Source organism: Cheilinus undulatus, linkage group 9, assembly GCF_018320785.1.
Source record: "Cheilinus undulatus linkage group 9, ASM1832078v1, whole genome shotgun sequence".
Taxonomy (NCBI): domain Eukaryota; kingdom Metazoa; phylum Chordata; class Actinopteri; order Labriformes; family Labridae; genus Cheilinus; species Cheilinus undulatus.
The window spans coordinates 50,310,044-50,336,844 of record NC_054873.1 but is presented as its reverse complement, the minus strand read 5'-3'; the positions used below and the strand labels follow the sequence as shown (position 1 = coordinate 50,336,844).

Below are 26,801 nucleotides of genomic sequence, written 5' to 3'. Positions count from 1 at the left end.
AAAACAACTTTACGCTCACAGAGATGCTGAACATTATGATTCTGTTTGTTGAGTCAAATATGGGTCTGAAAAAATTTACCAGTCTGCACAGTCAGTCCAGAAAGTTCACATCGGTATCAGATCAGTTCTCGGTCGGCTGATACCAGAAAGGAAAAAACATATCAGAACATCCCTGATCACCAAAGTGTGCAGGCAGGGACCATAGAGCGTGAGATTAATCACGACAGAACAAAGATGGTGCTCTAAATGTGGACATGATTAATGTGATTAATCTCTACAGCCCTGAAAACATGTAAAAGTAATGGTACATAATAACAGAGCCACTGTGGGGGAAAGGAGCAGCACAGTCAACCTTTAACCTCGATCAGCTTGTTTTCATGACCTTTGACCTACCAGATGCAGCATGTAAAAGTTCCATCCTCAGTCAGAGTGGACGTTACTGGAGAAAAGCTCTCTGACAGACGTGTCGATGGACCACTGGAGAGCCTCGGACCTGATTTAGCTGGAGTCATAGAAAACAAATGTTCCTGCTCTGATGAATGTTTTGTTGTTCTGACGCTGATCCTGAACCCTCAGGCATCACGAGGGACGATTAAAGGTCAGGGAACACTGTGAAACAAATTTACTACCCTTTAAAGTCATTAAGGACTAAAATGTCCACGTCCAAAAAACTGCTATAAAAACTTCACAGATTCATAGTTTTTCTGCTTTTTTTGCAAAAATCTCTTAAACAACTTCAGCTGTGCTCAAAACTAGCAAACATTCAATCATTCTGAGGATTTTAACCCTTTAAATGCCACTTTGATTACTCAAAGTCAAAGTTGTTATGATGAAAAAGGAAAGTAATAAAAACTGTGATATCTTCCTTAAACCAGATGTTGGATGTCTGGGGCGTTATTTCTAAATCCAGCTTGGACATGTCCATGATTAGCCAAAATACTGACTCTGATGCATTTTTAGTTTTTGTGTAGCATCTGATCTAAAATTTACTACCCTTTAGAGTCATTAAGGACAAAAACGTCCCATTGACTCCCATTCAAACCACATTTTTTGATCTCATAGCCATTGCATGATATAATCATGCATTCTGTAATATTATGGTTTCATTATTGAGAAAAACAGTCAAATTTGTAATTTTAACTGTTCATCTCTAAAATCAGCCATCATGGACATGTCCAAGCTGGATTTAGAAATAACGCCCCAGACATCCAACATCTGGTTTAAGGAAGATTTCACTTTTTTTTTTCATAAAAACAACATTGACTTTAAGTAATCAAACTGGCATTTAAAGGATTAAAATCCTCAAAGTGATTGAATGTTTGCTAGTTTTGAGCACAGCTGAAGTTGTTTATGAGATTTATGAAAAGAAAGCATAAAACTATGAATCTGTTAAGTTTTTATAGCAGTTCATTAGAAGTGGACATTTTTGTCCTTAATGGCTCTAAAGGGTAGTAAATTAAAGCGATGCCTGAGGATTAAAGCCTTCTGAGTCTGAGGAGCGTTCGTGTCACGGCCGTGTCCGCCGTCCCCGCTGCGCCGCTCGCCACTGCAGAAGGCCCGCTAAGCTAAAGGGCTAACTCTCTTAGCCCAGATGTTGCCTGAGCACAGTCCTGGGATCCCACTGGGTTGATGAGCTCAATCAGTGAAATGATGAAAAGATGATTTTGTCCCTGTAATTACAGTGTGTAAACTACTTAGCCAGGATTGCAAAGGAAGTCATTTTCTAATTACGCTGGTACCCCGTTGTCTAATGGTGGATGTTTTGTTGTTTTAGAGAGCGAGGGAGAGGGAGACGGCGGCGTGTGTGTGCGTGTCTCAGAGAGAGAGAGGAACTTCAGGAGGGGTCTGTGCTCTGCTGCTGCGGCTGAAAAAAGACCATCACAAGGGCAAGATGGCTGCCAAATGAGGGTTCATTGAATTATCAGCCCAGTTAATGTGCCTTGGATTATGCTCTTTGTTTGTCAGTTTTTCCCGTAGATGCCATAGCTTAATGAGATACTGTAAGTGGCATTACCAGCGTCCTGCTGTGATTTTGTGATGACTCGTTTAATGACTTTTGTTTTAGTGCCTCCGAGTGCTTCAGCAACTCAAAGTAGACACACTTTTTATCTCTATTTTTGCCATTTTTCCTGCAAACACTGAGCGATGCAGAAGACGAATGTGCTTTTTAAACGATGAAGGGTTTGGATTGGCAACCCGGCTCTCCTCTCACCGCAGGAAGTTGTACTTTTCAAGAAAGCAAAACATGTCAGTATGTTGTGAGTGAAGAAGCCGGGTTCTCTGAGAGAGCTGGCTGCCGTCCTGCAGGGCTGAACCATCTGATGCAGCCTGCACCATGTGGATCGGCTTCTCTAGTGCGAGGCATCCCCTCAGCACCCCTCGCTGCTCGCGCTCCCCGCCGTACGCCGCAGCTTTGTTTGTGTCCAGAAAGAACAGGTGGTCTGTGCAAACAAGAGCAACTGTTTACACATTAGTGATTTAAAATACATTCTATACACACGTGTGTGTGAGAGGGAGCATGTGAGTGTGTCTGCGTGTGCGTGAGAGCAGAGCAGACAGTGTTTATATTTCCCAGAGCTCATCTGTGTGAGCGCCATGAAAAACATCAGAGGAAGATCCTGAATGCAAACTTTGACGACGACACACCGATCCTGCACGTTTGTCTCCTCTCACACTGGCTGTAGAGCGTCCTCACATCTCACCTGTTAGTCAAAGACCAGAGCAGACAATGAATTTAACCGGACCGTCCCATCGCCGCAGACGCATCCTTTCAACAGCAGTATCTACCAGTATCAGCCCTTTTGACACGGGACACAGAGGTGGCTTAAGAGTTAAGAAAGGCCAAACTTGGCCTTTAGGTAGAGTTTCTCTTTGCAGAAATCTCTGCTGCTACGTGACGTCATCTACAAATAACTATCCATCCATTTTCTATACGGTTTATCCTGTTGGGGGCCGCAGGGGGGCTGGAGCCTAGCCCAACTGTCATTGGGCGAGAGGCGGGGTTTACCCTGGACTGGTCACCAGTCAATCACAGGGCTTACACGTAGAGACAGACAACCAATCACACCTACGGGCAATTTAGAATCACCAGTTAACCTAACGAGCATGTCTTTGGTAGTGGGAGGAAGCCGGAGCACCCGGAGAGAACCCACGCATGCACGGAATAATAACCACTCTTATCAAAGAAAATAATTTCAATTTATTTATGTAGTAAGTAGCCCTCTTTTAAAATGTAAATCCTTTTGTTAAAAACACAATTCAAATACGTTGAAAATAGCTAAAATGGGTTAATAATGGCAAGAAATGGTGGGAAAGGTCATGAAATTAGATTTTTAAAGTAGCAGAAATGGGTTAGAAATGCCAAAAAAAAGAGAAAAGTGGCAAAAAATAACCCCCAAAAAGGCAAAAATGGGTTAAAGTGGCAAAAATGTGCATATTAAGTAGTAAAAGGGGATTCAGAAGTGGCTGACATGGCATTCAAGAGACAAAAAGAGATGGAAATTTGGCGGAATGGGATGAAAATTGATATGAACTGGCAAAAAGGGGTAAGCCGAGACAGAACTAGTCAAAAACTGGCATATTATATTGTGAAATGTGGCTTAAAAAGTGGTAAAAGGGGTTTCTAGTAGCAATAATGGGTCAACAGAGCCAACAATAGGCAGAGAGTGGCAAGATTTGGTTTAGAAGTGGCAAAAACAGGCAAAAAAAAGTGGTGGAAAGGGTTTAAAGTCGACAAAACATGGGTTTTAAGTTGCAAAAATGTGCTCAAATTGGTGGGAAAAAGTGATAAAAACAGGTTAAAATGTGGCAAAATTGGTGTAAAGTGTCAACAGTGTAGTTTAAAAAATATTCTTAGTTTTTTTAGGGAATCTGGAGACCCCCTCTCACACCCCGTCCACATGGAGACAAAAACGATATATTGCTGTTTCGTTTTGAAAAAGTTTTCTGTAAAGACGGGATTGTTTCAGGAAATATCCGCGTAAGCATGAAACCATTGAAAACGACTGAAAACGCTGTAGTGCATATGCCACGCCTGTACGTGGCGCTGTGTTGCTGCCAAAGAAATGCACCAAAAGAGAAGAAGATAATCACAGAAAACTGACACAGACTTTCTTCTAGTTGTCCTTCTGGTTGTTCTCTGCGTTGGATTTAAGAACATCTGGTGTGTGCGTTTTGTGGTGGTGGTAAAGGAGCATCAGATTTTTCTGTAAAAGCCATAACAAGCTCAGTAATTTCTGCAGCACGAACACAACCGTGTAGTCCGCCATTATTGTTTTGGCCGAACCCGCGCGGGCGCCTTAAGGGAGCTACGCTGTGTGTGACGTAATCGTTTCAAGAAAGATGCAGATAGCCGTCCACAAGGAGACGAAACGTAGTCGTTTACGGATTCGTGCACTCTGGGACCCGTTTTAAAAAGGATCGTTTACAGTCACCCAAAACACTGTTTCTGTGTGGATGAAATGCTGATACGACAAAAAACTTTTGCATATACGCCTGAATTTGTCTCCGTGTGGACGGGGCCTCAGTGTCTTGTGACGCCCAGTGGGGTCCTGATCCCAACGTTGAGAACCACTGGTTTAGAGCACAGAAACAGGTTTAAGGGGAAGGTTTGCAGAAAAGTCTGAGCCCATAATCAGTAAGCCATGCTCTCAGAAAGTTAGAAATTGGTCTTGAGTTATGGAACGATAATGACTCCATAGTTCTGCTGTGTGTTCTGCTTTATTTTTATGCTTCCTGCCATCTTTGTGAACTCTAAAAGTCCAGAAGTGGTGACATTTACTGGTGTGCATGCTCCTTTTGGCGCTGCATATTTGAGGATTACCTGGACAAATAACCAATCACAGCAGGCCTCAAATCTGCCACACCTGCCTGTTACCACAGGAGTCAACAGGCCCTAAAAATCCGACCTAAAATCGTCTAGTTTGACCAGCTTTAGTCAGATTGTTGTCTTTGGTGTAGAATTTGTGAAGATTTTTGTGGAGAGTCTTTGTTTTGCAGGTTCTAGTTCGATTCTCGAGGACTTTCTCTCCACTCTTTGCTCTGAATGAAGCTGATCTGCATTTACAAAACCATGGAAGCCTCCTCTCAGTGATCATGAGGAAAAGCTGACTCTTAAATATCTGCATGTCACCGCTGCGCCACGTGAACGTCAGATTTATTCTTACAGGGCAGGAGCCAGATTTTCTGATGGTTGTAAAGGAGTGGCATAGATTTACTGCATCCACAACAAATGTGTATGTATTCCTTTATGAGTTCTTTAGCTATTACTCACAAGGAGCCGGTTTGTCAGTGCTGTGTGTGCTCTTTCTGTGCTGGCTGCTCCCGCTGTAATGAATGGAGCTGGTTAGACTATTCTGTCTCCGTCAGGCTTTTGGGGGGCCTACAGAGGAGCTCCTATAGGCTTTCATTAATCTGCCTGTCACTAAGTATACAGCTGCTATCTTTTGTACAGGTCATGGTGGGCACCCCTTCCTCGTGCTCCTCTTCATCCCCTGACAGGGCGGGCTGCAGAACCCGCTGGTGGGTGGGCGCGTGGGTGAAGTGAGGCACGGGGGGCATTCTCCACGGCGAGGGGCTGTTACTGTCTGAGCATAACTGTGCTCTGTAATGATGAATAAAACGGCTGTTATCTGCAGCCGGGATGTCAGGGAATTCCAGGAATTTTTGAGTCATGATCTCTGGTTTTATGATGTGGAAGTAGGCAGAGGCATGTGGCAAAGAATCTGGGACACCACAGATATGCATATCATCAAAGTATGTCAGTATAATATGGACATACCATTGGATATCACTTCACCAGAAATATTCACGTACTGCACCTTTATTCTCATTGCAACATTAATATGACCAGTATGTCAGGGTAAAAAATAAACCAGAAGACATGATGATTGGAGGAGAAGAAAGCCAGAATAAGGGGCAAGATGAGGATGATGGAGGAGGAGAAGGCAGAGACAGAGAGCAGGATGAAGATGATGGAGGAGGAGAAGGCAGGGACAGAGAGCAAGATGAAGATGATGAGGAGAAGAAAGCAGGGACAGAGAGCAAGATGAAGATGATGGAGAAGAAGAAAGAAGGGATAGAGGGCAAGGTGAAGATGATGGAGAAGAAAGCAGGGATAGAGAGCAAGATGAAGATGATGGAGAAGAAAGCAGGGATAGAGAGCAAGATGAAGATGATGAAGAAGAAAGCAGGGATAGAGAGCAAGATGAAGATGATGGAGAAGAAGAAAGAAGGGATAGAGAGCAAGATGAAGATGATGGAGAAGAAGAAAGAAGGGATAGAGGGCAAGGTGAAGATGATGGAGAAGAAAGCAGGGATAGAGAGCAAGATGGTGGCCCTCCCCTTACTCTCTGTTGCCCTCATATTAATTCCAAATATCTTGAAATAGTAATAATGAGGAAACCATGACACCTTCTACCATGAAAACATGAAACACAGAAACAATTCTCTAATTCTCTCTGATTATGAGTATATGTTAGTCAGATTAGAGACATCATTTGCCCCAACAGTCTTAAAACTCTTTTGTATGTGCCGTTAAATGCAGTTGTTTAATAATCTAGACACATGTATGCTGTTTGCCATATGCCGGTTTTGTATCCCACAATGCATTGTGACTAGGCTGTGATGACCAATGGCACATTGTTCCATCATGGCGTCATACTTTGTCAAACTGTGCATGAATATCCTGGAGCAGAGAATGGAGGGAAAGAGACACAGAGAGGCTGTGACGTGTCCCTCTGTGTCTCCGCAGACAGGATCAGCTATGAATAATGGCAGAAACAGAGTTAACACAAAAAAACTGACTTTTTTTGTACAAATGTGAATATTTTGGATACTTTTGTCACATAATGATTAATTTTTCACTTTCTGGTCCCGCAGAGATGTCCAAAAAAAAAAAAAAAAAAACAAAAACAAAAAAAACAAAACCGTCTCAGTCATTATTGTTTACTGTGTCAAATACATAAAAGTTTAATTTTTGTTCAGTTTTGTTTTTTAAATTTATCGTCATGTCCCGTCCCGTAATGTTTTAAAATTCCGGTGAACTACTTCAGCTCACATGTTCTAAAAGCCCAGGTTGTCCTGATAAAAGGATGTTTAGAGCTTGACTGTGAACCACAGTGTTGATGTTTTATGAGCTTTATAACCCTATGAGCTTTTTTAACCCTTTAGTCTCTCCTGGACTTTTTGTCCAGGAGAGACTAAAGGGTTAAAAACAGCTGAGGGCTAACAGTCATCTTTTCTTTGTTTTAAACTTCTGTGTTCTTTTTCTGTTTTACTATGCTTTCAGTACACAGCAAGTGACATTCTGACACCAGGGGGCGCCAACAGGAGACTCAGTTCACTAAAACTTCATAAGGTATATTTGATGATTTTCACTAATGAAGGTGAAAAGCTGTTAAAATTGGCCTCCCTGAATGCTCAAAGTACAAACCAGCTGGGCCATTTTTACAGTGTGATCTGACATTTTTACAGTGTGATCTGACAGTTTTACAGTGTGATCTGACGTTTTTACAGTGTGATCTGACATTTTTACAGTGTGATCTGCCATTTTTACAGTGTGATCTGCCATTTTTAAAGTGTGATATCTGATGTTTTTACAGTGTGATCTGACATTTTTACAGTGTGATCTGACATTTTTACAGTGTGTGATCTGACAGTTTTACAGTGTGATCTGACGTTTTTACAGTGTGTGATCTGACATTTTACAGTGTGATCTGACATTTTTACAGTGTGATCTGACAGTTTTACAGTGTGATTTGACATTTTTACAGTGTGATCTGACATTTTTACAGTGTGATCTGACATTTTTACAGTGTGATCTGACATTTTTACACTGTGATATCTGACATTTTTACAGTGTGATCTCACAGTTTTACAGTGTGATCTGACATTTTTACAGTGTGATCTGACATTTTTACAGTGTTATCTGACATTTTTACAGTGTGATCTGACAGTTTTCACAGTGTGATCTGACATTTTTACAGTGTGATCTGACATTTTTACAGTGTGATCTGACAGTTTTACAGTGTGATCTGACATTTTTACAGTGTGATCTGACATTTTTACAGTGTGATCTGACGTTTTCACAGTGTGATCTGACATTTTTACAGTGTGATCTGACATTTTTACAGTGTGATATCTGACGTTTTTACAGTGTGATCTGACATTTTTACAGTGTGATCTGACATTTTTACAGTGTGATCTGACTTTTTATACAGTGTGATCTGACAGTTTTACAGTGTGATTTGACAGTTTTACAGTGTGATCTGACAGTTTTACAGTGTGATTTGACATTTTTACAGTGTGATCTGACATTTTTACAGTGTGATCTGACATTTTTACAGTGTGATATCTGACGTTTTTACAGTGTGATCTGACATTTTTACAGTGTGATCTGACATTTTTACAGTGTGATCTGACGTTTTTACAGTGTGATCTGACGTTTTTACAGTGTGATCTGACAGTTTTACAGTGTGATATCTGACGTTTTTACAGTGTGATCTGACAGTTTTACAGTGTGATCTGACAGTTTTACAGTGTGATCTGACAGTTTTACAGTGTGATCTGACATTTTTACAGTGTGATTTGACATTTTTATAGTGTGATCTGACAGTTTTACAGTGTGATCTGACATTTTTACAGTGTGATATCTGACATTTTTACAGTGTGATTTGACATTTTTACAGTGTGATCTGACATTTTTACAGTGTGATCTGACATTTTTACAGTGTGATTTGACATTTTTACAGTGTGATCTGACAGTTTTACAGTGTGATATCTGACATTTTTACAGTGTGATTTGACATTTTTATAGTGTGATCTGACAGTTTTACAGTGTGATATCTGACATTTTTACAGTGTGATATCTGACATTTTTACAGTGTGATCTGACGTTTTTACAGTGTGATCTGACAGTTTTACAGTGTGATATCTGACGTTTTTACAGTGTGATCTGACAGTTTTACAGTGTGATCTGACATTTTTACAGTGTGATCTGACATTTTTACAGTGTGATATCTGACATTTTTACAGTGTGATCTGACGTTTTTACAGTGTGATCTGACAGTTTTACAGTATGATATCTGACGTTTTTACAGTGTGATCTGACAGTTTTACAGTGTGATCTGACGTTTTTACAGTGTGATCTGACAGTTTTACAGTGTGATCTAACTTTTTTACAGTGTGATCTGACAGTTTTACAGTGTGATCTGACGTTTTTACAGTGTGATCTGACGTTTTTACAGTGTGATCTGACATTTTTACAGTGTGATCTGACGTTTTTACAGTGTGATCTGACGTTTTTACAGTGTGATCTGACATTTTTACAGTGTGATCTGACAGTTTTACAGTGTGATCTGACATTTTTACACTGTGATATCTGACAGTTTTACAGTGTGATCTGACAGTTTTACAGTGTGATATCTGACATTTTTACAGTTTGATCTGACGTTTTTACAGTGTGATCTGACGTTTTTACAGTGTGATCTGACATTTTTACAGTGTGATCTGACAGTTTTACAGTGTGATATCTGACATTTTCACAGTGTGATCTGACAGTTTTACAGTGTGATTTGACAGTTTTACAGTGTGATCTGACAGTTTTACAGTGTGATTTGACAGTTTTACAGTGTGATATCTGACATTTTTACAGTGTGATTTGACATTTTTACAGTGTGATCTGACATTTTTACAGTGTGATCTGACATTTTTACAGTGTGATCTGACAGTTTTACAGTGTGATCTGACAGTTTTACAGTGTGATATCTGACATTTTTACAGTGTGATCTGACGTTTTTACAGTGTGATCTGACGTTTTTACAGTGTGATCTGACATTTTTACAGTGTGATCTGACAGTTTTACAGTGTGATATCTGACATTTTTACAGTGTGATCTGACAGTTTTACAGTGTGATTTGACAGTTTTACAGTGTGATCTGACAGTTTTACAGTGTGATTTGACAGTTTTACAGTGTGATATCTGACATTTTTACAGTGTGATTTGACATTTTTACAGTGTGATCTGACATTTTTACAGTGTGATCTGACATTTTTACAGTGTGATCTGACAGTTTTACAGTGTGATATCTGACGTTTTTACAGTGTGATCTGACAGTTTTACAGTGTGATCTGACATTTTTACAGTGTGATCTGACATTTTTACAGTGTGATCTGACATTTTTAAGTGTGATATCTGACATTTTTACAGTGTGATCTGACGTTTTTACAGTGTGATCTGACAGTTTTACAGTGTGATATCTGACGTTTTTACAGTGTGATCTGACAGTTTTACAGTGTGATCTGACGTTTTTACAGTGTGATCTGACAGTTTTACAGTGTGATCTGACAGTTTTACAGTGTGATCTGACGTTTTTACAGTGTGATCTGACATTTTTACAGTGTGATCTGACGTTTTTACAGTGTGATCTGACGTTTTTACAGTGTGATCTGACATTTTTACAGTGTGATCTGACAGTTTTACAGTGTGATCTGACATTTTTACACTGTGATATCTGACAGTTTTACAGTGTGATCTGACAGTTTTACAGTGTGATATCTGACATTTTTACAGTGTGATCTGACGTTTTTACAGTGTGATCTGACATTTTTACAGTGTGATCTGACGTTTTTACAGTGTGATCTGACATTTTTACAGTGTGATCTGACAGTTTTACAGTGTGATATCTGACATTTTTACAGTGTGATCTGACAGTTTTACAGTGTGATTTGACAGTTTTACAGTGTGATCTGACAGTTTTACAGTGTGATTTGACAGTTTTACAGTGTGATATCTGACATTTTTACAGTGTGATTTGACATTTTTACAGTGTGATCTGACATTTTTACAGTGTGATCTGACATTTTTACAGTGTGATCTGACGTTTTTACAGTGTGATCTGACATTTTTACAGTGTTATCTGACATTTTTACAGTGTGATCTGACAGTTTTCACAGTGTGATCTGACATTTTTACAGTGTGATCTGACATTTTTACAGTGTGATCTGACAGTTTTACAGTGTGATCTGACATTTTTACAGTGTGATCTGACATTTTTACAGTGTGATCTGACGTTTTCACAGTGTGATCTGACATTTTTACAGTGTGATCTGACATTTTTACAGTGTGATATCTGACGTTTTTACAGTGTGATCTGACATTTTTACAGTGTGATCTGACATTTTTACAGTGTGATCTGACTTTTTATACAGTGTGATCTGACAGTTTTACAGTGTGATTTGACAGTTTTACAGTGTGATCTGACAGTTTTACAGTGTGATTTGACATTTTTACAGTGTGATCTGACATTTTTACAGTGTGATCTGACATTTTTACAGTGTGATATCTGACGTTTTTACAGTGTGATCTGACATTTTTACAGTGTGATCTGACGTTTTTACAGTGTGATCTGACGTTTTTACAGTGTGATCTGACAGTTTTACAGTGTGATATCTGACGTTTTTACAGTGTGATCTGACAGTTTTACAGTGTGATCTGACAGTTTTACAGTGTGATCTGACAGTTTTACAGTGTGATCTGACATTTTTACAGTGTGATTTGACATTTTTATAGTGTGATCTGACAGTTTTACAGTGTGATCTGACATTTTTACAGTGTGATATCTGACATTTTTACAGTGTGATTTGACATTTTTACAGTGTGATCTGACATTTTTACAGTGTGATCTGACATTTTTACAGTGTGATTTGACATTTTTACAGTGTGATCTGACAGTTTTACAGTGTGATATCTGACATTTTTACAGTGTGATTTGACATTTTTATAGTGTGATCTGACAGTTTTACAGTGTGATATCTGACATTTTTACAGTGTGATATCTGACATTTTTACAGTGTGATTTGACATTTTTACAGTGTGATCTGACATTTTTACAGTGTGATATGACGTGTTTAAAGAGTGATCTGACAATTTTACAGTGTGATATGACAGTTTTACATTGTGATCTGTCATTTTTACAGTGTGATATCTGACATTTTACAGTGTGATCTGACGCTTTTACAGTGTGATCTGACAGTTTTACAGTATGATATCTGACGTTTTTACAGTGTGATCTGACATTTTTACAGTGTGATCTGACATTTTTACAGTGTGATCTGACTTTTTTACAGTGTGATCTGACTTTTTTACAGTGTGATCTGACAGTTTTACAGTGTGATCTGACATTTTTACAGTGTGATCTGAGATTTTTTCAGTGTGTTATCTGACATTTTTACAGTGTGATCTGACGTTTTTACAGTGTGATCTGACGTTTTTACAGTGTGATCTGACATTTTTACAGTGTGATCTGACAGTTTTACAGTGTGATCTGACATTTTTACACTGTGATATCTGACAGTTTTACAGTGTGATCTGACAGTTTTACAGTGTGATATCTGACATTTTTACAGTTTGATCTGACGTTTTTACAGTGTGATCTGACGTTTTTACAGTGTGATCTGACATTTTTACAGTGTGATCTGACAGTTTTACAGTGTGATATCTGACATTTTCACAGTGTGATCTGACAGTTTTACAGTGTGATTTGACAGTTTTACAGTGTGATCTGACAGTTTTACAGTGTGATTTGACAGTTTTACAGTGTGATATCTGACATTTTTACAGTGTGATTTGACATTTTTACAGTGTGATCTGACATTTTTACAGTGTGATCTGACATTTTTACAGTGTGATCTGACAGTTTTACAGTGTGATCTGACAGTTTTACAGTGTGATATCTGACATTTTTACAGTGTGATCTGACGTTTTTACAGTGTGATCTGACGTTTTTACAGTGTGATCTGACATTTTTACAGTGTGATCTGACAGTTTTACAGTGTGATATCTGACATTTTTACAGTGTGATCTGACAGTTTTACAGTGTGATTTGACAGTTTTACAGTGTGATCTGACAGTTTTACAGTGTGATTTGACAGTTTTACAGTGTGATATCTGACATTTTTACAGTGTGATTTGACATTTTTACAGTGTGATCTGACATTTTTACAGTGTGATCTGACATTTTTACAGTGTGATCTGACAGTTTTACAGTGTGATATCTGACGTTTTTACAGTGTGATCTGACAGTTTTACAGTGTGATCTGACATTTTTACAGTGTGATCTGACATTTTTACAGTGTGATCTGACATTTTTAAGTGTGATATCTGACATTTTTACAGTGTGATCTGACGTTTTTACAGTGTGATCTGACAGTTTTACAGTGTGATATCTGACTTTTTTACAGTGTGATCTGACAGTTTTACAGTGTGATCTGACGTTTTTACAGTGTGATCTGACATTTTTACAGTGTGATCTGACAGTTTTACAGTGTGATCTGACGTTTTTACAGTGTGATCTGACATTTTTACAGTGTGATCTGACGTTTTTACAGTGTGATCTGACGTTTTTACAGTGTGATCTGACATTTTTACAGTGTGATCTGACAGTTTTACAGTGTGATCTGACATTTTTACACTGTGATATCTGACAGTTTTACAGTGTGATCTGACAGTTTTACAGTGTGATATCTGACATTTTTACAGTGTGATCTGACGTTTTTACAGTGTGATCTGACATTTTTACAGTGTGATCTGACGTTTTTACAGTGTGATCTGACATTTTTACAGTGTGATCTGACAGTTTTACAGTGTGATATCTGACATTTTTACAGTGTGATCTGACAGTTTTACAGTGTGATTTGACAGTTTTACAGTGTGATCTGACAGTTTTACAGTGTGATTTGACAGTTTTACAGTGTGATATCTGACATTTTTACAGTGTGATTTGACATTTTTACAGTGTGATCTGACATTTTTACAGTGTGATCTGACATTTTTACAGTGTGATCTGACGTTTTTACAGTGTGATCTGACGTTTTTACAGTGTGATCTGATACTGTTATTGTATCACAGTGGGTCGTATGGTATATCTTACCGTACTGTGTTGTATCATACCTTATCATACCGCACCACCCTGTATCTAATCTTGTTGTACTTTAACAGACTGTATAGTATCCTGTCATACTGACAGTTTACTTGTAATACCATACTTGAAAATCCTCCTCGTCTGAGATAAACCTTCAGATTTAATCCCGATGTTAAGGCGTTGTTATCAGCCATGTGTTCAGTCTGATGATCATCATATCGGTCGTTTATTTCCACACTCTCCTCTGGTTTTTCCTCTCTGGGAGATTGTGCGTTTATTTCAGAGTACATTGGCTGGCTGATTGTGTTTGTTGGTTGCAGGCTTATGTAAATGTTTGTGCTGCATTCATTGTAGCTTTCAGCCCAACCATCCACATAAATTATTAATGCTTAACTGCTCTTAAAAAGAAATATGAAATATGCCCTTCTGATCTATAAATTTCAGCTGTGCGTTTCACTCCAGTGTCACCTCTTTATGGATTTACAATACTGTCCATCCATCCTGGCTGACAATATGCCGCTCCGCATCGTACAGACACCCCGCTCCCTCCCGGGGCTGCTCCCATCCCGAGTCTCTCTGCAGTAAAAAGGATGTTTGATTTCTGTCTGATCAGAAATCTTCAGCTCACGTCTGCTCTCACTGTTTTTCTGTCACATTTTGTCTCTTTATTGCCTTGTGCTAAATCACACCTGCTCCTCGTCGGTGGATGCGCGGCCACACCTAAGATCTGCTACTGTGACACGATGCTTAATAACAATCAAGCTCTGTCTCAATCTGCTGCAAAAGAGCCTAATCCAGTCTGACAGAGAAAACACCTGATGGCCCCCATCGCCAAGCACAACCGCACATGGATGAGTGGCCAGGGTTTTATGCCTCCTTGCTTCCCGTAGTTAATCAGAGGAATACCACTTTAGCGGGGATGGAGTGGATGTAGTGTATGCTAATATCACTCGCTCACTTTCCCTCTGTCAGCTGTGATTAGGTCAGATTCAGATCCTTCTTCATTCACACCAGACGATTTTAATCCGTTTGGTTCATGCACATCTGCATGACGGACAGCTGTGGCTCACCCACTCCCCCGTAGATGTTTACTTTAAAGGCATTATAGACACAATCTTTAACGTTTTAACCTTTAACCTGTCAAAGGTCATCAGTGCGGTCACTTTCAACAGGGAAAAAGGCTCGTTTCCACAGAGCACTGCTTTCAGAACTAGCTAACTTTAGCACTTCTCAAACGGCTCTGTGGCTCTGGTTCACACACCAGCCAGTTAAAAAGAAGCCAGTTAGCCCGTCTTAGTGCTGTTCAGGTAAAGTCTGTCTGAGCTGAGCTGAAAAACACGCTAACACTTTCAAAGTTAAACTAAACTTTTAGACTAGCGCTGAGGGTAAGGAAAGGGTTAACATACCAGGAGTTAAAAACATGATTACAACAATAAAGCTGAGTAAACAGTCTGCTAACAGGACAAAAGCTACTCCTCCAGGCTAGTTTAGCTAACGTAGCTAAAGCTAAACTCATAAAGCAGCTATGTAAGATATGCATCTGTGTTATCTGCATAGCTGAGGTAGCTGTAGCTATGGTTGCTAATGATCGCATTGCTAGAGTTAACATAGCTATAGATAACATAGCTATTTAGCTAACGTAGCTAAAGCTAAACTCACAAAGTAGTAAACTAGATAGGTATGTTATCTATGTAGCTAAGTTAGTTTGAGCTACATTTGCTATAGCTCACATTTCTAAATCTAACTTAGCTACATTGGCTTATGGAGTGATCCTTATTGTGTAGCTAACAAAGCTTTGTTAGCTTGAGCTAAAACTAACAAAGAATCTGTGTTGTCTGTGTAGCTGAACTAGCTGTAGCTATGTTGGCTAATGATCACATTGCATTTGCTAACATAGCTATAGATAACATGGTAATTTAGCTAATGTAGCTAAAGCTAAGCTCACCAAGTGGTAAACTAGGTGGGTATGTTATCTATGTTGCTAAGCTAGTTTGCGATACATTTCCCGAAGCTTACGTTGCTACAGCTAACTTAGCTACAGTGGCTTAAGTATCAATATTAATTATGTAGCTAGCAAGTATGGATAACATAGCTATTTAGTTAATGTAGCTAAAGCTAAACTCATAAAGGACCTATGTAAGCTACACATCTGCATTAACCACATAGCTGAGCTAGCTGTAGCTATGTTTGCCAAGGGTCACATTGCTAAAGTTAACATAGCTATTTAGCTATTGAAGCTAAAGCTAAGCTGACAAAGTAGTAAACCATATAGGTCTGTTATCTATGTTTCTAAGTTAGCTTGAGTTACATTTGCTAAAGCTCACATTGCTAAAGCTAACATAGCTATAGATAACATAGTTACTAAGCTAATGAAGCTAAAGCTAAGCTGACAAAGTAGTAAACCAGATAGGTCTGTTATCTATGTTGCTAAGTTTGTTTGAGCTACATTTGCTAAAGCTAAATTAGCTTTATTGGCTTATGTAGTAATATTAATTATGTAGCGAGCAAAGCTTAGTTAGCTTAAGCTAAAGCTAATGAAATAGCTGCGTTGTCTGCATAGCTGAGCTAGCTATGGTTGCTAATGATCACATTGCTAAAGTTAACATAGCTATAGATAACATAGTTACTAAGCTAATGAAGCTAAAGCTAAGCTCACAATGTAGTAAACCAGATAGGTCTGTTACCTATGCTGCTAAGTTAGTTTGAGCTACATTTGCTAAAGCTCACATTGCCAAAGCTAACATAGCTATAGATAACATAGTTACTAAGCTAATGAAGCTAAAGCTAAGCTGACAAAGTAGTAAACCAGATAGGTCTGTTATCTATGAAGCTAAGTTTGTTTGAGCTACATTTGCTAAAGCTCACATTGCCAAAGCTAACATAGCTATAGATAACATAGTTACTAAGCTAATGAAGCTAAAGCTAAGCTGACAAAGTAGTAAACCAGATAGGTCTGTTATCTATGTTGCTAAGTTTGTTTGAGCTACATTAACTAAAGCTCACGTTGCTAAAGCTAGCTTAGCAGATGTAGAACATAGCTATAAACCAGCACAGCCCTGCCGCTGAGACCAGGTTTAGAGAAGCCAGCATGATAACGGTTGTTTCATCGATGAGCGTGTGGAGATTCAGAGGAAACATCTCTGCTCTGACCTGAGAATCTGGAGTCGATCTGTGATCTGAGGCTTTAATTCTCTCTCTTTCTCTGTCAGATATGATTAGAAGCGGCCCTGTGCCTCCATCGCTGTGTGATGTGAGCCGACGCTGCTCTTAATCTTTGTGTTTGTGTACATCATTTCATGACGGACGGAGGTTCAGTCCAGGATGATGTAAGCCTGTGTTAACTCGGTGTGGACAGTGCCGGCTTTGTTCTGTGCCCTTTGGTGCTGCAGCGGAGCCGTGCAGGCCTCGCTGATGTGACCTCTACCATTGTAGCAGCATGTGAATTTGAAGCTTTGTTTTGCTGCTGCAGCTCAATGAATAAAAAAAGGAGAGCAGGACGGGGGAGAAGTGAGGCAGACCTCAGCTTTCTATTTCTTCCTTCAACTTCACTTTGCATTTTTGCATCATCAAGTTGTTTATTCCCCTTAGTGCTCCTGTGACATAATTATTCAGGTAAAGGTTTTATTCAAATATGCATCAGACCGGCTGAATAAAAACTCCACTCTCTTACTTTAATCTTTTTCTTTAAAGCGTTTCATGATTTGTGAAATGCAAAGGAAGGCCGAGTGGAAGCAGACGCTCTTTGATGTTTGTGCTGCTTTCTCTCGTGTTGTGAGTCAGAACAAAAATGAGATCAAGACAAAGATGTTCACCTGAGTAAAGATGAGATATTTGTTGAGGAAGCCTTTGTGGTTGGACTTAATCAGCGTTTTCAGCGTCTCCTACAATCACTGAAACCGCGAGTATACTTATCACAGGATGAGCACAGTCACGGCTCTGCTTCCTGACCTATTTGTGGTGAATTACTGGCATTATACTCAAGGTGCTAAAGTAGGGCTGCACAGTTCTTATCACGTTTAAGATACAGACCAGCCACTTTATTAGGTACACTCAGGCCTGCCCACAGATGTGGCTGGACCCCAGACTAACCCTGAGAGTGGGCCTCCTCTGTGATTTATCAGTGTATGTGTGTGGGATCAGAAGCATTGGTGACAACTTTCTTCAATTTTACTCATTTTTTAACCCATTTTTGCAAATTCAAACGACTTTTCGTCACTTTTTCCCACCCATTTTTGCCATGTAAAACATTTTTGCCACTGTTTGATCCCATTTCAGCACTTTTTATGCTCATATTTGGATGGCTCGAGCATTATTTCTAAATCCGGCTTGGACATGTCCATAATGGCTGATTTTAGTGATGAACAGTAAAAATGACAAATTTGACTGTTTTTCTCAATAATGAAACCATAACATTACAGAATGCATGATTATATCATGCAATGGCTATGAGATCAAAAAATGTGGTTTGGATGGGAGTCAATGAGATGTTTTTGTCCACGAGTGACTAGAAAGGGTAGTAAATTCTAAATCGGATGCTACACAAAAACTAATAATGCATCAGAGTCAATATTTTGGCTAATGTCTGACATACCCAGGACTGATTTAAAAAAACACCCCCCACCCCCCTAACATTAATTATCTGGACAATAATTCATGTTTTTTTTTTTTAGAAAAATATGACCATTCTGTAATCAAAGTGGCATTTACAGGGTTAAAATCCTTAAAATTATGCAATATTTGATTGTTTTGATCAGACCTGAAGCTGATCAAAAGATCTGACCCAAAAAAGCAGAAAAAAATATGAATGTATACTATTTTTAATGCTGCTTTTGGAAGTGGACGTTTTTGTCCTTAATGGTTTGAAAGGGAAGTAAATTTTAAATCAGATGCTACACAAAAACTAAAAATGCATCAGAGTCGGTATTTTGGCTAATCATGGACATGTCCAAGCTGGATTTAGAAATAACGCCCCAGACATCCAACATCTGGTTTAAGGAAGATATCACAGTTTTTCACTTTTTTAATAAAAAACAACATTGACTTTAAGTAATCAAACTGGCATTTAAAGGGTTAAAATCCTCAGAATAATTGAATGTTTGGTAGTTTTAAGCATTGCTGAAGTTGTTATAGAGATTTATGCAAAAAAGCAGAAAAACTATGAATCTGTTAAGTTTTTTAGCAGTTTTTTAAAGTGGACATTTTTGTCCTTAATGACTTTAAAGGGTCGTAAATCAAAGTGATGCCTGAGGGTTAAACCGTTCTCTTTTGGTTTGTTTCTGCCCTTGAATCTTTGCTCTTTGTGCAGAGTTAAAGCTTTTAGTGACTCTGTTGTTTCCTTTGTAGGTCTGAGCTTCAGCGAGCAGACGTGTGACGAGAGCAGCATGAATCCACATCCTGTCTGAGGAGCAAACAGTCAGCACACAGTTCGCTGAGCAGCCCTGACCACCGTACTGTAACATCAGCCCGGGCCTGAAAGGACAGCTTCATTACCCCGTCCACCCACCCAATTAGGGGCCAGATGGCACTCCTGGCCAATCAAATCATGGATGCACGGATCCTAAGCAGTATGAACGGGAGAGCAGAGCTTTCCCAGTTCCTGAGAGTGGCCAATCAAAGCATGGTCTCCCAGGTAAACTCCACCCAGGACGACAGCCGCAAGAACAGGAAGTACCCGTGCCCGCTGTGTGGGAAACGCTTCCGCTTTAACAGCATCCTGTCGCTACACATGCGCACGCACACCGGGGAGAAGCCCTTCAAGTGCCCGTACTGCGACCACAGAGCAGCACAAAAAGGCAACCTGAAGATACACCTCCGCACTCACAAGCAAGGCATTCTGGGTAAAGGTAGAGGGCGGGTAAGGGAGGAAAACCGGCTGCTTCATGAGCTCGAAGAGAGGGCGATCCTGAGGGATAGACAGACCCGACAGCAGACGTCCAGTCTGACCCAACTCCAGCTGTCGGGCTCGACCCCGCCTCCGTTTTTAACCCCGTCGGCTGCTGCAGAGACACAGCCCCACACCTCCACATCGCCCACTGTCGCCACGGTCCCTGACGACCCCGTCCTACCCCCACCCAACGGCTACCGCTGCTCCTTCTGCAAGGGCAAGTTCAGGAAGCAGCAGGAGCTGGAGCGGCACATCAGGATCCTTCACAAACCCTACAAATGCACGCTGTGTGAGTTCGCGGCGTCGCACGAGGAGGAGCTCATCGGCCATGTTGAAACCACGCATATAACCGCTGAATCAGGCTCGGGGCAGAGACCCGCCGTGGCGGCCGGAGAGAAGAGGAAGCCGCTGGGGGAGTTTCCGTGCGAGGTGTGCGGGCAGACCTTCAGCCAGGCCTGGTTCCTGAAGGGTCACATGAGGAAACACAAGGACTCGTTCGAGCACTGCTGTCAGATCTGCGGGCGTCGATTCAAAGAGCCCTGGTTCCTCAAGAACCACATGAAAGTGCACCTCAACAAGCTAGCTGCGAAGCGGAGTCTCCCCTCGGAGCACGACCCGCCTGTGAACATGAGTCAGCTCACAGCGGATCACCAGAGCAGCCTGTACTCCCAGTACATCTCACGCCTTCACATGGCCGAACACCAGGACTACAACCAGATGTTTGCACAGGCCGGCCTCGACATGAAGGTCAGAGAGATGCTAGGGAGGATGATCTCTGCAGGTCCAGGTGTGACGGACGCAGAGAGCTCCTCCTTGTTTGGTCTGAACCCCCCCCACACTCCCCTGAGCTCCTCCAGCATGGACTACCTGCAGAAAGTCATATCCAACAGAGACGGCGGCAGCAGCTACCCGAGCTGGCAGATCATGACGGCCGGTCTGCCCGTAGATCAGCAGATATTCAGCCACAAAGAGCAGCAGCAGCCGGCCTACCTGCCAGAGAGATGTCTCCCTGTGGATGATGGGAAAGTGTGCCTCACTGATGCTGACACGAAGCCCGTCAGCACACCGGGGAGCCCAGGAAGCGTGACTCATCACGGACCAGCTGAGACCAGCACAGAGACGGGGAACCCCCTCGACCCTCGGCCCAAGTCCTCCTCTCCTGCTGCAGGTAATCCAATAATGAGGGCTAGTACCTCTTGTTTGGTCCTTTATTATTTTTGATATTACATTTTTATATACTGACTTTACTGGGGAGAAAACATGACAAGAAGGTGACGTAAAAGTTCAGCACTGCTCAGGCATACAGAGATCAAAACGTGGATAGCAGTGCATGTGCAACAAGCTCAGCTTAGACTAAAGATTCATGATGAGATGAGCTTAAACCTGCAGCAGCTTACAATGAGCCAGTCTGCAATATTCCCTCCTATCAGCTCACACGACTGCAACTGGACGGACGATGCATGGTTCTCCACAGCAGCGACTCTCACAGCCGCTCAGTTTAGAGAGTTATTTCTGGAGTTACCACCGTAGAATGGGGTTCCTCAATTACTTTTTCCCAAAATATTTCAGGGACAGAGAGCTGAAGGCCAGACATTTAATTTTATATTAGGCATGTTTCTGCTGAAATTTGAGGCGTGTAATGGCGAGTACGCCCACCTGAGGGTCCCACTGGGCGGGAAGGAGGATTGACACAACCCAGGTCATGCTCTGGGTGTCTTTGTTCATTACCAAGAGCATGGGAAAATAATCTGATGGAAACAAAACAAAAACCACAGCTTTAGGGTGGAGTTATGGGTAGATGTGGTGCTTGAACATAGCCTAGGGTACTGTTAGGGCGGGTAGGTGGGTTGCTACAACCCCCCGGTTGTCGTGTGTATGTTCTAAGCTCCTGAAAACTGTTGGCGGTTGCTGGGCGTATTACCAGGGCTGCAACGGCCCGGACTAAAGAAATGCTGTTAAGCTCGACCTTGGCTGCTGAGTGACACGTGTCAAATGTGTTGACACTGACTCTGGCCGCCCTCTCTCCTCTCTCCAGTCCGGTGTTGTGGAACATCAGGACCTGTGAAGAACCATTAGCGCTCTACATGCCTAAAACTTCTGCACAGTATATATGTGTGCATATATGTGTGTGTATATGTACAGTGCTTAACAAATGTATTAGACCACCTGTCATATCTGTCTCAGAGACCATCCAGCATCATGAAGTGCTTTAATGCGGGCTCTTTCATTTTCAGTCAGCTCTCCACGTTTTACCATTTTGAACAGGAATGAGGAATTTCAAACTGAATTCACCTTTTTATACCCAAATGTGAGCCGGCTCACTGGGCTTCTCTGAGAAGTCAGAAATGAATCAAGCATAACATTCAACCACTAAAGCTAATTTTTCTGTTCAGGAATGAGTAAATAACTATAATTTGACACATTAATCAAGAAATAATAATGTGCTTTGGTATTTTTTCAGTTTTTTTGTAGATCAGTAAATTTTAAAATTCATGGATAACAATAATAATTATATTTTAGCATTAAAAATATCATTTGGGTTAAAGAGCTTCTACATATTGGTGTATTAACCCATTGCAGAAACATAAAAAATGATTTTGGTAATTACCAATGCTGTTAATTTAGGGCAGCTGTGGCAGAAACCTGACTTTGGTTAGGGTGGTCTTATAAATTTGTTAGGCACTGTATATATATTTATATATAGATAGATATATATATAAATATATATATATATATATGTATACGTATTCATAGAGACTGGCGCTAACAACCGGACAAATACGGCGTAGGATGTGTCACTGATAATTCAGCCCACCAAAGAGGCCAGTGGGAGTCCCTGCACTAGCTGCCGTGGCTGAATCCCACCTGCATTTGGCTGGTGTTCTCCTTAAACTCTGAATGTAATCAGCAGACATTGAGCATCCCTAGATCATAGTGGACCAAACTATTACTGTCTTTAGATCTGGGTTGTGATGTTCTTATGACGGGGCTGGTGTGTCCTTAGTGGAGAAACACAGATTTAAAATACGGATTAATTAAAAAAATGTGTGTGTTAGAGACTCATTAATGCATCGCTGTAACATCGATGGTTGACAAACATTAGCCGTCAGCATGATCCAGTATCAGTAGACATGTCTGCTGAATTCAACCAATTTACGGCTGGACTCCAGAACACCTGACTGCAGAATCACAGCTGATGAAGACGAGATCGTCTGTTGGATAAATAAAAACCTATCAGGATATTTGCGTGAAAACAAATTCTACACATTTAACTTTAGATTAAAGGTCAAACAGAAGTTCTGAGGAGACCCTGACCTTTCAACCCTTTACATACGAAGTCTAAAATGTTGATTTGGACATATTTAGTTATTCTGGCTGTAAAATAGTCAGGAAATGCCCTAAGTCTGAGAGCTTTGCTCCCTTTTCCCAGGAGTACTTGAACTTGACTTTTCAACATCTGGTTAATGATTATTGCTCATCATATGGAATTGTCAGCAGTTTAAAAGGAGAAAAACACAAAAACAGATTTGTTCTTCATGGCTGTTATGAGAAGAAATGTTGTTATTGCTCATGAAGTTTTGATTTGACATTTGAAATGTGAACCTATACATGTTTAGAACAATCAGCAGTCATTTTTGGAGTCTAGGACTCTGGGTGTGCAAAACACAGTGCAAAAGATAACTATATACATAGGCCACAGTTAGTGCAAATAAAGGTGGAAAAATGCATTCTCCACATTCTCAGTAACATGTTGTTATTGCACATGACAGACACGCACAAATGCCACTATCTAACGCTATTTTTAGAAAACTAAACACCACTCTAACTCGCTCTCCTTTTACTCTCTTCCTTCACTCTCCTTTCTCACTCGTCTTTTGCCAAAGCTGCTGTTTTCACGGTGCTGTTGGACATTACTGTAATATATATACCACACATCATATATTGCTGTAAAGCACAGATTCTCAGCTCTCTGTCAGCGTTGGAATTTTTTAGATTGAGCAAACTTTGGAGGAGTTACGGTGTTGAGAGTCTGTGTAGCGGTCTCACAATACTTCTGGTGTTTTGCTATGAATGCCCGCCTCATATGGTTGCGAGTACCGTAATGACCCATATATGTGCACATGCCCACAATTCTCAGCTTTCCAACACCGCTGGAATTTTTCTGATGAGACAAACTTTGACAGAGTTACGGTAATAATACTCCGGACATATAAAACAAAGCGCCGGTGCTGGCTCAGTAGGTAAAGGGTTAAAGTAAATTTCACTCACAAATCTGCACCTTTAATTTTGTATTGAGTTAATTTTTTATTCTATGAAAGTGTTGATGTTTTAAATGAAGAAGACACAGCCCTGATGATGCTAAAGAGCCGGTCTCTCTGATATTTCCTCCTGGTGTAATAACTCGCTGACAGCTGCGTCCTCGTCTCTCTTCCTGGTTAACGTAGGTGGACGTGCAGCGCCGGGTCAGTAACACCAGCACAGATATGGCTGTCATCCCGACGACTTTGTCTTCTTTCTAAAGATAATGGCATCATGTTGAAAGCCGGGATAATTAGTACCCTCTATTTTTTATCCGTCACATCCCCACCCCTTGCCTACGGGGGCACAAGATGTTAATGCATGCCATCTGGTGTTTTTAATGATTTGATATATACCACCCAGTGATTTTTATGATTTGATCTACCACCTGGTATTTTTATTGATAGTCTTCTGTTCCACCTGGTGATGGGGATGATTCGGCTCTCTGGGTAAATGCCTCTCTTGTCATGGCATCCTGCTAACATGCTATCATGAGTCTAAATTACTGCTTTAACAGCACTGGTAAGAGGAGAAACACAAACTTTCCAAGAGCTCGGGTCTGCGATTGCGCCGCTGCTCTGTACATCTGAGTGCGATGCGCTGCAGCGGGATGGGATCCAGTATCCTCTTAAATGTTGGCCGTTCAGCCCAGATAAATGGATCAGGTCTAATCTCATTAGATGTTTTTGTTTCCGTATTGTACGCACATTCTGCTATCTGCATATTTACATGTAAATCCTGCGTCTTTATGGCTGAATCCCTCTCTGGTTGCTCTTTAAGAAACATACTCCAGCTCTATTGTTTTTACTTTCCCTCTCTGCCCTATCGCCCAGACCATACGGTGTCACTTCCAGAAACATTTATGATGGCTGCCTAGCCCAGGATTTGAGTGCACACAGTTCTGGGATGCTACATTCAGCATCAGACTCTAATTTCAGTCAATATTAAGCATGGAAACTAATTCATTGTAAAGGTCAGGCGTCATTGCTTTAGTCAATGATGGATCCGGCAGGCTCCCGCTCCCCCCTCCCCCCTCTCTCCCCCCCGCTCCTCTCTGTTCTTAGGCTTGTGTAATGGTAGACTCACTCTGGGGGCTTAGCACCGCATTGTTTAGCTCTGACAATATATCCCAGAGACCTCTGCAGCTGCTCCCCGCGCTCACAATGACAGATTAATTAACACAATCACACGCTGCTGGCCCTGGCTCAACACACAGGTCTGCTGCGGGACAGATAGGTAAATCCTACACATATGGAGAACACGCACCACTTGATGAGGGTTTAATAACAGGGATAAGTTTTTTTGGAGGTTGGGGGGTTGTAACTGATCAAGTCTGTCTGTCTGGATGCTCGGACGAGGAGGGAGAGAGAGCGAGCGTTTTCTAATTCAGGAGAGCGGAGATGCTGGGGAAGAATTAGCACTGCCAGATGTTCAGCTTGAGGAACATTGATTAGTCCAGAATTACTGGCTGCATTATTCATAGTCAGCCTATGGTGGTCATGAAGTTATTGATGCTCTCAGTATGGATGGCAGAGAGGGAGACGGCTTCTTTCTGGGTCAAGATCCTGAACCCCAAAAACAGCGCCTTCGTTTAGAACATAGACTGTCGAAAGAACTGGACAAACCCCGTGTGATGTCAGCCGTCTGCTTATGGGCGGACTCAAACAGCTTTTGCAGCCAATCCGTGGAGGCTTCCATATTGAAATCGCGGTCTAAACTGAACTTTAGATCAACCTAACGGCCCGCCCACTAAGCTTGACTTCCTATCAGCTAGCTAGCTAGCATTCTGGTAGACAGAAACGTAGCCTCTGCCTGTCGAGCTATCTGTCATGAAATCAGACGTGCCAATCAGTCTGCAGTGAGGTTTGTCCTAAATATAATCCAAACGATCGTGGTACAAAAAAATTCACCCCCCATACAGTGAGAGCACAATAAAACACTGGCGAATGAGACGGTTTGGTTTTTAGAACCAGGCTGTAAACCAGTTTGTTTCTAGTGTGAGAAAACCAGCGGTTTAACAGGAGTCCAGACGGGACGTCCGGGGTTTCAGCCAGCCTCAAGTGGACACTCGCTGTATTGCAGTTTTTTGCACTTTCGCATTGACTTCAATTTTCAGGACTGGAGGTTGACCTTGATTTAGAAACACCATTCTGGTCTCAACACATCCAATTCTACTGAAATGCACAGTATGTAGGAGTCCACCACCAGGGGGCGCTCAGTAAAAACAATGGCACTATATGATGAGTAGGGATTCACTGATCCACTTTTTTTCAGTTCCGATCCAATTCCTATAAATATGTGCCGATACCAGTACTGATTACAACATTTATATATAAATATATATATATTTTAAACAGTTATTATTGTTGTTGGTATAATGTGTGAGGTTACATGAGGCTGTAGTAAACCACCCAGCTCCTCTTATAATAAAGCAAAAGAAAAAAAATATACAAAAATGAAATGAATTTAAATGTATTCCAAACAAATTTATTTGACCAACTGCTAAAAAATAAATATCAACATTATCCAAAAAACAACAACTGAGTATAAGTTATAAACAACAATGCTTACCCTAAATAGCATAACTCATGTAGGTTAAAGTAATTACCTCTCAGTTTTTAAGAACACAGGCTTGAAATCCCCGTCTGTAATTCTCTATTAATGAACCTCCCGCCACTAGAGACCGCTGTAGCTTCAGT

The 26,801-nt window shown here is 40.9% G+C and overlaps 1 protein-coding gene across 4 annotated transcripts in view; it reads left to right on the top strand.

Annotated features, from left to right (window-relative positions):
• The window catches only part of LOC121514753 (zinc finger protein 536-like), a 92,587-nt gene that overhangs the window by 21,075 nt on the left and 44,711 nt on the right, over positions 1–26,801 (top strand). For 2 of the 4 annotated variants that reach the window (XM_041795043.1, XM_041795045.1), the window contains exons 2-3: positions 7,289–7,357; positions 19,263–20,971. In XM_041795043.1, coding sequence (XP_041650977.1) covers positions 19,438–20,971 — 1,534 coding nt within the window. In that variant the 5' untranslated portion in view covers positions 7,289–7,357; positions 19,263–19,437. Of the gene's footprint in view, positions 1–4,130; positions 4,163–7,288; positions 7,358–19,262; positions 20,972–26,801 lie in introns of those variants that run through there. The other 2 variants (XM_041795044.1, XM_041795046.1) reach the window with 2 other exon arrangements.